Source organism: Mizuhopecten yessoensis, unplaced genomic scaffold (assembly GCF_002113885.1).
Source record: "Mizuhopecten yessoensis strain PY_sf001 unplaced genomic scaffold, ASM211388v2 scaffold9615, whole genome shotgun sequence".
NCBI lineage: Eukaryota > Metazoa > Mollusca > Bivalvia > Pectinida > Pectinidae > Mizuhopecten > Mizuhopecten yessoensis.
The window spans coordinates 188,774-204,591 of NW_018408136.1; the positions used below are offsets into that span (position 1 = coordinate 188,774).

At 39.3% G+C, this 15,818-nt stretch overlaps 1 protein-coding gene across 1 annotated transcript in view; it reads left to right on the forward strand.

Moving 5' to 3' along the window:
* The window catches only part of LOC110458462 (RNA polymerase II subunit A C-terminal domain phosphatase-like), an 11,055-nt gene extending 4,928 nt beyond the window's left edge, over positions 1-6,127 (forward strand). The window contains exons 4-6 of the mRNA XM_021510166.1: positions 2,264-2,389; positions 2,701-2,948; positions 4,068-6,127. Coding sequence (XP_021365841.1) covers positions 2,264-2,389; positions 2,701-2,948; positions 4,068-5,757 — 2,064 coding nt within the window. The 3' untranslated portion in view covers positions 5,758-6,127. The remainder of the gene's footprint in view (positions 1-2,263; positions 2,390-2,700; positions 2,949-4,067) is intronic.
* The last annotated feature ends 9,691 nt before the right edge of the window (positions 6,128-15,818 follow it).

The window sequence follows — 15,818 nt, forward strand, 5'->3', positions numbered from 1 at the left end:
TACACAAACAGACACACCCTTACACAAACAGACACACCCTACACCCTTACACAAACAGACACACCCTTACACAAACAGACACACCCTTACACAAACAGACACACCCTTACACAACAGACATCCCCTTACACAAACAGACACAAACAGACACACCCTTACACAAACAGACACACCCTTACACAAACAGACACACCATTACACAAACAGACACATCCTTACACAAATAGACACACCCTTATACAAACAGACTCACCCTTACACAAATAGACACACCCTACACCCTTACACAAACGGACACACCCTTACACAAATAGACACAAACAGACACACCCTACACCCTTACACACCCTTACACAAACAGACACACCCGTACACACCCTTACACAAACAGACACACCCGTACACACCCTTACACAAACAGACACACCCGTACACACCCTTACACAAACAGACACACCCTAACACACCCTTACACAAACAGACACACCCTCACACACCCTTACACAAACAGACACACCCTAACACACCCTTACACAAACAGACACACCCTCACACAAACAGACACACCCTTACACAAACACACACACACTTATACAAATAGACACACCCTTACACAAACAGACACACCTTTACACAAACAAACACACACTTATACAAACAGACACACCCTTACACAAACAGACCCACCCTTACACAAACAGACACACCCTTATACAAACAGACACACCCTTACACAAACAGACACCCCCTTACACAAATAGACACAAACAGACACACCCTTACACAAACAGGCACACCCTTACACACCCTGACACAAACAGACACACCCTTACACAAACAGCCACACCCTTACACAAACAGACACACCCTTATACAAACAGACACACCCTTACACAAACAGACCCACCCTTACACACCCTTACACAAACAGACACACCCTTTCACAAACAGACACAAACAGACACACCCTTACACAAACACACACACACTTATACAAATAGACACACCCTTACACAAACAGACACACCCTGACACAAACAGACACACCCTTACACACCCTTACACAAACATACACACCCTTACACAAACAGACACCCCCTTACACAAATAGACACAAACAGACACACCCTACACCCTTACACAAACAACACACCCTTACACAAATAGACACAAACAGACACACCCTTACACAAACACACACACACTTATACAAATAGACACACCCTTACACAAACAGACACACCCTGACACAAACAGACACACCCTTACACAAACAAACACCCACTTATACAAATAGACACACCCTTACACAAACAGACACACCTTTACACAAACAAACACACCCTTATACAAACAGACACACCCTTACACAAACAGACACCCCCTTACACAAACAGACACCCCCTACACCCTTACACAAACAGACACACCATTACACAAACAGACACACCCTTACACAAATAGACACAAACAGCCACACCCTACACCCTTACACAAACAGACACACCATTACACAAACAGACACATCCTTACACAAATAGACACACCCTTATACAAACAGACTCCCCCTTACACAAATAGACACACCCTACACCCTTACACAAACGGACACACCCTTACACAAATAGACCCAAACAGACACCCCCTACACCCTTACACAAACAGACACCCCCTTACACAAACAGACACACCCTTTCACAAACAGACACAAACAGACACACACTTACACAATCAGACACACCCTTACACAAACAAACACAAACTTATACAAATAGACACACCCTTACACAAACAGACACACCTTTACACAAACAAACACACACTTATACAAACAGACACACCCTTACACAAACAGACAAACCCTTACACAAACAGACACACACTTACACAAACAGACACACCCTTACACAAATAGACACAAACAGCCACACCCTACACCCTTACACAAACAGACACACCATTACACAAACAGACACACCCTTACACAAACACACACACACTTATACAAATAGACACACCCTTACACAAACAGACACACCCTACACCCTTACACACCCTTACACAAACAGACACACCCTTACACAAAGAGACACAAACAGACACAAACTGCTGGTATTTATGGAAATTTTGGAACAACTATGATTCTAAAAAATAATAACTAAAATGCTATTGATCTTTTTTGTAGTGAAATATTGTTGAAAATTAGCAGGAATCCATCTAAGTATAAAGATACTGTAGGTAATGATTTGACAATTGGTTGCAGCAAGCCCTGGAGCTGGGGAAAGCAGATGAAGAAAGACTACTGAAAAACAGAAAACTGGTTCTTTTGGTTGATCTTGATCAGACTCTTATTCACACAACTAACGACAATATTCCTGCAAATCTAAAGGTAAACCTACACTGGTTATTATACTGTAAACATCATATGTAAATGTAAAGCTAAATTAGTTTATAAATTTATGCTATTTGTATAAAAAAAACCACCCAATTATGAACACCTTATTTTGATAATTCTTAGAAAGTTACTATTTATAAAACTGGCTTTTAAGAAATGACAATTTTGTAAAACTGATATTTTATGGATGAAAATGGGACTGGATTGCCAGAAATTTCAATTTAAAACCTGGAAATGTTATTTTGGTAATTATGTTCTGTGTTAAAATCCTGAATTAGGAATATGATGTCTGTTATTGATTTCAGGATGTTAACCATTTCAAACTTCCCCATGGGAATTCCCAAATGTGGTACCACACCCGTATAAGGCCGCAGACTCTACACTTCCTGGAAACTGTCTCCAAGATGTATGAGCTACATATCTGCACGTTTGGTGTTCGTATGTACGCCCACACAATAGCCCGTTTCCTTGATCCGGAGGGGAAGTACTTCTCACACCGCATCTTATCCAGGGACGAATGTTTCAACCAAAATACAAAGACAGCAAATCTAAAGTAAATAATATATTGTGATTGATGAAATACTGTATATCACCTGTTTAAAGTGAACTGTTAACTTACTCTGAATCATGTAGTAAATATTTGCTCTGTAATATCAGATAACTTGTCTGTTCTGATTGAAAAATGTTCATGATGGTGGTTGTTTTGGACAAATCACATTGTTTAAAATATATTTTGTATATATCAGAATAAGATCAACTATTAGTATCATAGCTTCAGCACTTCAGCTATTCAGCTCTGATTGGTCAGCCTCTGTTGAGTTCTCTAGCTCTGATTGTTCAGTCTCTGTTGAGTTCTCTAGCTCTGATTGATCAGCCTCTGTTGAGTTCTCCAGCTCTGATTGGTCAGCCTCTGTTGAGTTCTCCAGCTCTGATTGGTCAGTCTCTGTTGAGTTCTCTAGCTCTGATTGTTCAGTCTCTGTTGAGTTCTCCAGCTCTGATTGATCAGCCTCTGTTGAGTTCTCAAGCTCTGATTGGTCAGCCTCTGTTGAGTTCTCCTCTTTTGATGTCTTGTTTAATTATTCTTTCAATGTATTAAATTTGATTTGATTATAATTAGAACCTTTGGCTAATAAAAGGGGCCATGCCAACATTTTCCCTTTAAAAAGGGGCATTTAGCTTGGGTGTACATACAAGTTTGTTCCAATTGGAACCCAAGTATTGTAAAGTTAACAGTCCTTAGGAAAGCAAACAGTTATTCACAGATCTGATAGTGCCAGATCATCAATGTTTCATATCTAGCACATAATCATATTTCTGGTGGAGATGATATCCGTTATATCAGGACCGTGTGTCTGTAACAGCCTCTTGCACAAAGCTCAGTGTTGAACTCTTCAAAGTAATCACTGTTACATTCAGCTTGTTCAAATAGTTATTTCAGGATTCAAGAAGGGGGTATTCTTTTGTATTAAATTGTATTAGAGTAACACAAGGCCATTTAGACCTCTTTTTAGAATACAAATTCCAGATTCAGCATATTTCATTAGAATTCTAAGGAAATGTCTGTGACATGTTGATACAATATAACTATGAGGTAGTGTAGGTGCGGAGCGGTTTTGAGAGGTCTGATTTTAGTTAGATTACATGTTGGTAATGTTTTTTGGTTGTTTTCCAGAGCCTTATTTCCATGTGGTGATTACATGGTGTGCATCATTGATGACAGAGAAGATGTGTGGAACTTCTCCCCTAATCTGATCCACGTGAAACCCTACAGGTTCTTCCAGGGCACTGCTGATATCAACGCACCACCAGGAATGGCGAAGACGGAGAAAGACAGTGAACCTATAACACACAAGGTCAGGAGAGTGTCAAGGTCAGATTCAAAGGAGGATGACGACAACAAGAAAGAGGCCAAGGGAGATTCTGAATGTGATAAAGATACAAAGGGAGATAATTTGATGTCAGGAGATACAGAAGTCAAGATCACATCTGACAAGTCAGAGATCAAAGGTCACAGTGCAGTGGAAGGGAAGTCTGTAACTGGTGATAACAATAATCATGTGTCCGACGGTTCTGGTGAGACAAAAGAGTGTCAGTCAAATTGTGAAACCCCTGAACAGAAATCTGTAGAAATAGATGACACTGGGAAAGGTGAGGAATCAGCAGCAGCAGGCACTAAAGCTGGCAATGATAAAGCAGATGAAAAGAAAGATGACAGTCAGAAAGAAAAAAAAGATGAGAAAGCTGATGGTGAAAAGGAGGAAGAGGAAGGTGGTAATGAGGAGATAGAGTGGGATGATGACGATGACTACCTCATGTATTTGGAGGAAATCCTAACACGCATCCATAAGGCCTTTTATGATTTACATGACCAACTCCAGAACAAAACCATCAAAGACAAAACAGAATCTCCAGATCTCAAAAACATCATCCCGTATGTGAAACGGAAGGTACTGAAGGGATGTAACATAGTGTTCAGTGGAGTTTTCCCCACCAATATGCCACCAGAGAAAAGCAGGGCTTTCATTGTTGCTAAAGCTTTAGGGGCAAACATTCAGACAAGCTTCGTACCGAGAGTAGGAAACAACACTGATGCCACCACACATGTAGTTGCGGCGTTACTAGGCACAATCAAAGTGCGGAGTGCTCAGAAAGCTAAAGGAGTCCATGTGGTCATGCCTAACTGGCTGTGGAGCTGTGCGGAGAGGTATGAGAAAGTAGACGAGCGATTGTTTGAACTGACAGCAACAGGTCCTTCCTCCTCTCGCAACAGTCCAGAAGTGTTCAGCCAAAAGTCAAGAAATTCAAAACGCAAAGCAGAAGACAGTGATGAATTATCTGATGAGGACAATAGAAAACGTTCGGAGAAAAAACCAAAAACAGCTGATACAAATGATAAAAGAGAAGAGAGATTTTCTGCCAGCTACAATCCCCTCTATTCCTTCTCAGACGACGACATAGCCTGTATGGACAAGGAGGTGGAGGAAATCATGGATGAGTCTGATGGCGATGAATCAGATGAAGATGATGAGGAAAGGGATGCTAGATTTCGTTCCAAAGTGTTGAGTTCAGAATCTGCACATGAATCAATGAGTGAAGATAGTATGACTGGAGATTTCCCGAGGGGGTGGAAGTCCAAAGGTAGAAAGTCAACCTCAAATGAAAACAGTCCCGGTCACGAAAAAGATCCTGCTGATGCATATATTGAAGGAGGTGAAGAAAGTGAGAATGAATTAGACAAATTTGAAAAAACTGTTGAAGCTTTTGCAGAAGACAGTGCAAGTGAATCAGACTCTGGTGAATCAATCGGGTCGGTTGATGATGAAATGGCTGCTGCCGTAGAGAGGGAGTTCCTCTCTCAGTAGTTAATATCAAATTGTTTTCATTGACATGAATTGTTTTCATTGACATGAATTGTCATCCCAATTGTTTTGTTTACTAATACATACACTAAAATTTTGTTTTCACACATTAAACTTCAATTTTGTCTTGAATTCGCCACAATACAAAATATGAATATCTTGATGTTTAAACAGTTTGATTTATGCAGTAATATTCCTGACTTCTAATTAAAGAAGTCCTCTTGTTAATCAGGATTATCCTGCTAGCATTGTGATCCTCAGCAACTTAACACTTACTCTACTACATTATTTCTTGTATTCATAAATAATGATAATACTTCAAGGTTCTTATATAAATAACACTTTATCACAACCTAGTTCTTAGGTCGTCTCAAAGCGGTTCACAAATTATTATCCATTATTATAGGGCTTTTGCAACCAGCCAATATCTTTCTCAACTCCCTGGGGAGCATACAGCCGGTGCTGCCATTTCATCGATCAGCTAGCATTCAACAATTCTAGCACTGCCCAACCACGTACTCATTTACAGCTGAGTAGACTGGGACAAGCGGCGTAAAGTATCTTGCTCAAAGATACAACACAGTGCTGTGACATGATTCTCATATACAATCAAAACTCTTAAACTTTCTGTTGATAACTTATACTAAACCTATCCTTTATACATTTCTGCTTATGAATAATAAATCTTTTAAATGATTGTGGTAGAACCTACTCTTATTCGTCAACTAATCTTCAACTACACCCTAAACATGCGTCGTCAATGTTAGGTGGCACCACATTGATTTAGGCTAGCTGTTTTCCAGTCTGACTACCAAAGTACTTACCATCTAATTATTGAATTATTGAGAGATGTAATTTGTATGTTTATCTCCATTGATAGTGTTGTATAGTGGTATAGCAGTACAAATACAAAGTCACAGAATAGTAAAGATAAATAGGACAGTTAATAGAATCCACAATCCTGTAAGTGTTCTTTGATAAATACATCTGTATTAAATACCTATAATGATAATTTCAGGAATGTGTTCTGATTGAATATGTATGCATATCATTTCTCACCACAGCATGGTCAGGGATGTAGTAATGCCCTGTGTTCATCCAAGGCGTTGTCAGGAGCATATCTCCCGCATTATATCACTTGCGACCATCAAAGTATGGTGAATCTGCCAAATTTTCCAAGAAAGAGTAGTCTTCATTTTTCCTCTGGGGTAAGGCAGGGACTTCTGGTTCCTTTACCAGGGCTCCCTCCTGGAACCACTCCTACATATATCCAATTGCCTTAGATATGATATGCTCATTTTTATGCAATGTCCCCCACCCCTTCTTCCACATAAAGTTTTGTACTTTTTGGCGGGGGGCATATAGAGTTACCCATGTGCATTTTGTCCCATCGTGTTTGTCATGATACATTTTCACAACTCTACTGACTTAATTTCTTATTTTCATCAAAGTTTATAAAAGGTTTTAAAAAGTTAAATATGAGAACATCTTGGACAATTTCCTATTTCAGGGTCCCAAGGTCAACTCCAAGGTCACTGATGCCATTTACAGATCAACCATTGCTATTTTGTCAACAGATTCATTGGTATCTGTTTACCAACTTCAACAGCAAGGGGGCAATTATATCTTACAGATGTTTTCCAGTTATTTCTAGTTTCATTTTCAGTACAATCATTATTAGCTAGCCTAAATCAGTGCTGATTACAATAAATTGCTAATTATGTATAACATTCTAAGTAGTATGTTGCCCAACTTCTGATTTAAATGACATCATTATGTTCACAGGATATCAACTGTCCTTTTGTTCTAATTCTTATTTTTTTAGACATTCTCAGAAATTGTGTTTAATTGTTATTGATATGTTTAGAGGCAGCACCATCTGTAAAAAAAAGTAATATATTATTTCATGTCCATGTACCTGCTACCCAATTCAACTTTAAGTTTTGTATTTACTGGGTAAGCTGTTCATCAAACATCCTGCACTTTAGAAGTATTGATCTGTAGAATCCTCCCTACCAGTAATATCCCTTCCTTGCTTAACTCATTCACTCCTGAAATTTCATAATTAAACTATTCCGTCCTTTTTATTGGAACAGTTCAAATGTGTCTTTAGGGGTGAATGAGTTAATATTCATAGACGATCTACAGAGCTCTGAGCAACTCTGTGTCTAGTCCTCAGTTACACAGATTTATTCTGACAATGTTTATAAAGTGTTGACAGCCAGCTCATTATATAAATTACTAAATATTGTCTGCAGAGCTAACTAGTACTGTGACAGAAGTATATGTCCCTTCTGTAATGTAATTAGTAAATATAATTAATGTACAGTCATTTTGTATATTGTCTACAGATCTAGAGATCTTACTAGTACTGTTACAATCATGCCAGTAACTGTATGCCCCTCGGAGTATTTATACATTTACTTACAGTAGATTGTCTACAGATCTTACTAGCACTGTTACAATCATAACAGTAACTGTATGCCCCTCAGGAGTAGTTATACATTTACTTACTGTATATTGTCTACAGATCTAGAGATCTTACTAGAACTGTTACAATCATACCAGGAACTGTATGCCCCTCTGAGTATTTATACATTTACTTACTGTATATTGTCTACAGATCTAGAGATCTTACTAGAACTGATACAATCATACCAGGAACTGTATGCCCCTCTGAGTATTTATACATTTACTTACTGTATATTGTATACAGATCTAGAGATCTTACTAGTACTGTTACAATCATACCAGGAACTGTATGCCCCTCGGAGTATTTACTCATCTGGAGATTTGTTCCCAGTCATGGTTATTTTATTTTTTTTCCTGTTTTTCTTTTGTTATTTAACTACAACTTACACACACATCTCAAACATAAGTACTAGACAAGTGTCAAAGTGTTCTGTTGAAATGGTTTTGTTTATAATTGTTGATGGCATCTATTTGTTGTATAAAAATTATTATATTTTGTCCAATGATTGATTTTTTGTGAACAAATTTGGTCTTAATTTTTCATAATAAAACATTCTAGTAACAGATCTAAATGTATGTGTCCTTCACTTTAAAATGTCTTTAGTTTTTTAGGAAGAGGTGCTCATTCAGATACTACTAAAACGTCTAAAACAGACCGCACGAAGTTTGACATCAGTGTAACAGACTGAGCATTTGATGAAATTTGACATCAGTGTAACAGACCGAGCCTTTGATGAAGTTTGACATCAGTGTAACAGACCAGGCATTTGATGAAGTTTGACATCAGTGTAACAGACTGAGCATTTGATGAAGTTTGACATCAATGTAACTGACTGGGCAATTGATGAAGTTTGATATCAGTGTAACAGACTAAGCATTTGATGAAGTTTGACATCAGTGTAACAGACTGGGCATTTGATGAAGTTTGACATCAGTGTAACAGACTGAGCATTTGATGAAGTTTGACATCAATGTAACAGATTGGGCAATTGATGAAGTTTGACATCAGTGTAGTAGACCGGGCATTCGATGAAGTTTGACATCAGTGTAACAGACCGGGCATTTGATGAAGTTTGACATCAGTGTAACAGACCGGGCATTTGATGAAGCTTGACATCGGTGTAACTGACCGGGCAATTGATGAAGTTTGACATCAGTGAACAGACCGGGCGTTTGATGAAGTTTGACATCAGTGTAACAGACCGGGCATTTGATGAAGTTTGACATCAGTGTAACAGATTGGATGTTTGATGAAGTTTGACATCAGTGTAACTGACCAGGCATTTGATGAAGTTTGACATCAATGTAACAGATTGGGCAATTGATGAAGTTTGACATCAGTGTAGTAGACCGGGCATTCGATGAAGTTTGACATCAGTGTAACAGACCGGGCATTTGATGAAGCTTGACATCGGTGTAACTGACCGGGCAATTGATGAAGTTTGTCATCAGTGAACAGACCGGGCGTTTGATGAAGTTTGACATCAGTGTAACAGACCGGTCATTTGATATAGTTTGACATCAGTATAACAGACTGGGCATTTGATGAAGTTTGACATCAGTATAACAGACCCCCATTTGATGAAGTTTGACATCAGTCTTACAGACCGGGCAGTTGATGAAGTTTGACATCAGTCTAACAGAGCAGGCATTTGATGAAGTTTGACATCAGTGTAACCGACCGGGCATTTGATGAAGTTTGACATCAGTATAACAGACTGGGCGTTTGATGAAGTTTGACATCAGTATAACAGACTGGGTAACAGACCGGGCATTTGATGAAGCTTGACATCGGTGTAACTGACCGGGCAATTGATGAAGTTTGTCATCAGTGAACAGACCGGGCGTTTGATGAAGTTTGACATCAGTGTAACAGACCAGGCATTTGATGAAGTTTTACATCAGTGTAGCAGACCGGGCATTTGATGAAGTTTGACATCAGTATAACAGACCCCCATTTGATGAAGTTTGACATCAGTGTAACAGACCGGGCATTTGATGAAGCTTGACATCGGTGTAACTGACCGGGCAATTGATGAAGTTTGACATCAGTGAACAGACCGGGCGTTTGACGAAGTTTGACATCAGTGTAACAGACCGGGCATTTGATGAAGTTTGACATCAGTCTGACAGACCGGGCAGTTGATGAAGTTTGACATCAGTATAACAGACCGGGCATTTGATGAAGCTTGATATCAGTATAACAGACCCCCATTTGATGAAGTTTGACATCAGTATGAAGTTTGACATCAGTGTAACTGACCAGGCATTTGATGAAGTTTGACACCAAAGAGCAGGCATTTGATGAAGTTTGACATCAATACAACAGACCGGGCATTTGATGAAGTTTGACATCAGTGTTACAGACCGGGCAGTTGATGAAGTTTGACATCAGTATAACAGACCGGGCATTTGATGAAGCTTGACATCGGTGTAACTGACCGGGCAATTGATGAAGTTTGACATCAGTGAACAGACCGGGCGTTTGATGAAGTTTGACATCAGTGTAACAGACCAGGCATTTGATGAAGTTTTACATCAGTGTAGCAGACCGGGCATTTGATGAAGTTTGACATCAGTGTAACCGACCGGGCATTTGATGAAGTTTGACATCAGTATAACAGACTAGGCATTTGATGAAGCTTGACATCAGTGTAGCAGACCATGCATTTGATGAAGCTTGACATCAGTATAACAGACCCACATTTGATGAAGTTTGACATCAGTGTAACTGACCAGGCATTTGATGAAGTTTGACATCAATGTAACCGACCAGGCATTTGAAGAAGTTTGACATCAGTGTTACAGAGCGGACATTTGATGAAGTTTGACATCAGTATAACAGACCAGGCATTTGATGAAGTTTGACATCAGTCTTACAGAGCAGGCATTTGATGAAGTTTGACATCAATATAACAGGCTTGGAATTTGAGGAATTTTGACATCAGTGTAACAGACCGGTTATTTGATGAAGCTAGACATCAGTATAACCGACCAGGCATTTGATAAAGTTTGACATCAGTGTAACTGACCGACATTTGATGAAGTTTGACATCAGTATAACAGACTGGGCGTTTGATGAAGTTTGACATCAGTATAACAGACTGGCATTTGATTAGGTTTGACATCAGGTTAACAGACTGGGTGTTTGATGAAGTTTGACATCAGTGTAACTGACCAGGCATTTGATGAAGTTTGACATCAGTGTAACAGATTGGATGTTTGATGAAGTTTGACATCAGTATAACCGACCGGTCATTTGATGAAGTTTGACATCAGTGTAACAGATTGGATGTTTGATGAAGTTTGACATCAATATAACCGACCGGTCATTTGATGAAGTTTGACATCAGTGTAACATACCGGGCATTTGATGATGTTTGACATCAGTATTACATACCAGGCGTTTGATGAAGTTTTACATCAGTGTAGCAGACCGGGCAATTGATGAAGTAGGGACATCAGTATAACAGACTGGGCTTTTAATTGAGTTTGATATCAGTTTAACAGGCTGAGCATTTGAGAAATTTTGACATCAGTATAACAGACCGGGCATTTGATGAAGTTTGACATCAGTGTAACAGACCAGGCATTTGATGAAGTTTTACATCAGTGTAGCAGACCGGGCATTTGATGAAGTAGGGACATCAGTATAACAGACTGGGCTTTTAATTGAGTTTGACATCAGTTTAACAGGCTGAGCATTTGAGAAATTTTGACATCAGTATAACAGACCGGGCATTTGATGAAGCTTGACATCAGTTTAACCGACCAGGCATTTGATGAAGTTTGACATCAGTGTAGCAGACCGGGCATTTGATGAAGCTTGACATCAGTTTAACCGACCAGGCATTTGATGAAGTTTGACATCAGTGTAGCAGACCGGGCATTTGATGAAGCTTGACATCAGTATAACAGCCCCGCATTTGATGAATTTTGACATCAGTGTAGCAGTCTTGGCATTTGATGAAGTTTGACATTAGTCTAACAGACCAGGCATTTGATGAAGTTTGACATCAATACAACAGACCGGGCATTTGATGAAGTTTGACATCAGTATAACAGACCAGGCATTTGATGAAGTTTGACATCAGTGTAGCAGACCGGGCATTTGATGAAGCTTGACATCAGTATAACAGACCCGCATTTGATGAATTTTGACATCAGTGTAGCAGACTGGGCATTTGATGAAGTTTGACATTAGTCTAACAGACCAGGCATTTGATGAAGTTTGACATCAGTCTAACAAAGCAGGCATTTGTTGAAATTTGACATCAGTACAACAGACCCCCATTTGATGAAGTTTGACATCAGTGTAACTGACCAGGCATTTGATGAAGTTTGACATTAGTCTAACAGACCAGGCATTGGATGAAGTTTGACATCAGTGGAACAGATTGGATGTTTGATGAATTTTGACATCAGTGCAGCAGACTGGGCATTTGATGAAGTTTGACATTAGTCTAACAGACCAGGCATTGGATGAAGTTTGACATCAGTCTAACAGAGCAGGCATGTGATGAAGTTTGACATCAGTGTAACAGATTGGATGTTTGATGAAGTTTGACATCAGTATAACCGACCAGTCATTTGATGAAGTTTGACATCAGTGGAACAGATTGGATGTTTGATGAAGTTTGACATCAGTGTAACTGACGAGGCATTTGATGAAGTTTGACATCAATGTAACAGATTGGGCAATTGATGAAGTTTGACATCAGTGAACAGACCGGGCGTTTGATGAAGTTTGACATCACGTTAACAGACTGGGTGTTTGATGAAGGCATTTGATGAAGTTTGACATCAATTTAACAGGCCGAGCATTTGAGGAATTTTGACATCAATGTAACAGATCGGGCATTTGATGAAGTTTGACATCTGTATAACAGACTGGGCATTTGATGAGGTTTGACATCAGTATAACAGACTGGTCATTTGATGAAGTTTGACATCAGTATGACAGACTGGGCATTTGATGAAGTTTTACATCAGTATAACAGACCGGGCATTTGATGAAGCTTGACATCGGTGTAACTGACCGGGCAATTGATGAAGTTTGACATCAGTGTAGTAGACCGGGCATTCGATGAAGTTTGACATCAGTGTAACATACCGGGCATTTGACTAAGTTTGACATAATTGATGAAGTTTGACATCAGTATAAAAGACTGGGCATTTGGTGAAGTTTGACATCAGTATAACAGACAGGGCTTTTAATGAAGTTTGACATCAGTCTAACAGACCAGGCATTTGATGAAGTTTTACATCAGTCTAACAGAGCAGGCATTTGATGAAGTTTGACATAAATACAACAGACCGGGCATTTGATGAAGTTGGACATCAGTATAACAGACTGGGCATTCGATGAAGTTTGACATCAGTATAACAAACTGGGCATTTGATGAAGTTTGACATCAGGGTAACAGACTGGGTGTTTGATGAAGTTTGACATCAGGTTGACAGACTGGGTGTTTGATGAAGTTTGACATCAGGATAACCGACTGGGCGTTTGATGAAGTTTGACACCAGGTTAACAGACTGGGTGTTTGATGAAGTTTGACATCAGGTTGACAGACTGGGTGTTTGATGAAGTTTGACATCAGTGTAACATACCGGGCATTTGATGATGTTTGACATCAGTATTACATACCAGGCATTTGATGAAGTTTTACATCAGTATAACAGACCGGGCATTTGATGAAGCTTGACATCGGTGTAACTGACCGGGCAATTGATGAAGTTTGACATCAGTGTAGCAGACCGGGCATTCGATGAAGTTTGACATCAGTGTAACAGACGGGTCATTTGATATAGTTGGGGGTCAGTATAACAGACTGGGCATTTGATAAAGTTTGACATCAGTATAACAGACTTGGCATTTGATGAAGTTTGACATCAGGTTAACAGGCTGGGTGTTTGATGAAGTTTGACATCAGGTTGACAGACTGGGTGTTTGATGAAGTTTGACATCAGTGTAACCGACCGATCATTTGATGAAGTTTGACATCAGTGTTACAGACTGGGCATTTGATGAAGTTTTACATCAGTATAAAAAACTGGGAATTTGATGAAGTTTGACATCAGTGTACCTGAAGTTTGACATCAGTATAACAGACAGGGCTTTTAATGAAGTTTGACATCAGTTTAACAGGCTGGGCATTTGAGAAATTTTGACATCAGTATAACAGACCGGGCTTTTAATGAAGTTTGACATCAGTTTAACCGACCAGGCATTTGATGAAGTTTGACATCAATTTAACAGGCCGCGCATTTGAGGAATTTTGACATCAATGTAACAGACCGGGCATCTGATGAAGTTTGACATCAGTATAACGGACTGGGCATTTGATGAAGTTTGACCTCAGTATAACAGACTGGGCATTTGATAAAGTTTGACATCAGTATAACAGACTGTGCATTTGATGAAGTTTGACATCAGTTTAACCGACCAGGCATTTGATGAAGTTTGACATCAGTCTAACAGAGCAGGCATTTGATGAAGTTTGACATCAATATAACAGACCGGGCATTTGATGAAGTTTGACATCAATTTAACAGGCCGAGCATTTGAGGAATTTTGACATCAATGTAACAGACCGGGCATTTGATGAAGTTTGACATCAGTATAACAGACTGGGCATTTGATGAAGTTTGACATCAGTGTAACTGACCAGGCATTTGATGAAGTTTGACATCAGTGTAGCAGACCGAGCATTTGATGAAGTTTGACATCAGTATTACATACCAGGTATTTGATGAAGTTTGACATCAGTGTAGCAGACCAAGCGTTTGATGAAGTTTGACATCATTCTAACAGACTGGGCATTTGATGAAGTTTGACATCAGTCTAACAGAGCAGGCATTTGATGAAGTTTGACATCAGTGTAACAGACTGAGCATTTGATGAAATTTGACATCAGTGTAACAGACCGGGCATTTGATGAAGTTTGACATCAGTGTAACGGACCAGGCATTTGATGAAGTTTGACATCAGTGTAACAGACTGAGCATTTGATGAAGTTTGACATCAGTGTAACAGACTGAGCATTTGATGAAATTTGACATCAGTGTAACAGACCGGGCATTTGATGAAGTTTGACATCAGTGTAACGGACCAGGCATTTGATGAAGTTTGACATCAGTGTAACAGACTGAGCATTTGATGAAGTTTGACATCAGTGTAACAGACTGAGCATTTGATGAAATTTGACATCAGTGTAACAGACCGGGCATTTGATGAAGTTTGACATCAGTGTAACGGACCAGGCATTTGATGAAGTTTGACATCAGTGTAACAGACTGAGCATTTGATGAAGTTTGACATCAGTGTAACAGACTGAGCATTTGATGAAATTTGACATCAGTGTAACAGACCGGGCATTTGATGAAGTTTGACATCAGTGTAACGGACCAGGCATTTGATGAAGTTTGACATCAGTGTAACAGACTGAGCATTTGATGAAGTTTGACATCAGTGTAACAGACTGAGCATTTGATGAAATTTGACATCAGTGTAACAGACCGGGCATTTGATGAAGTTTGACATCAGTGTAACGGACCAGGCATTTGATGAAGTTTGACATCAGTGTAAC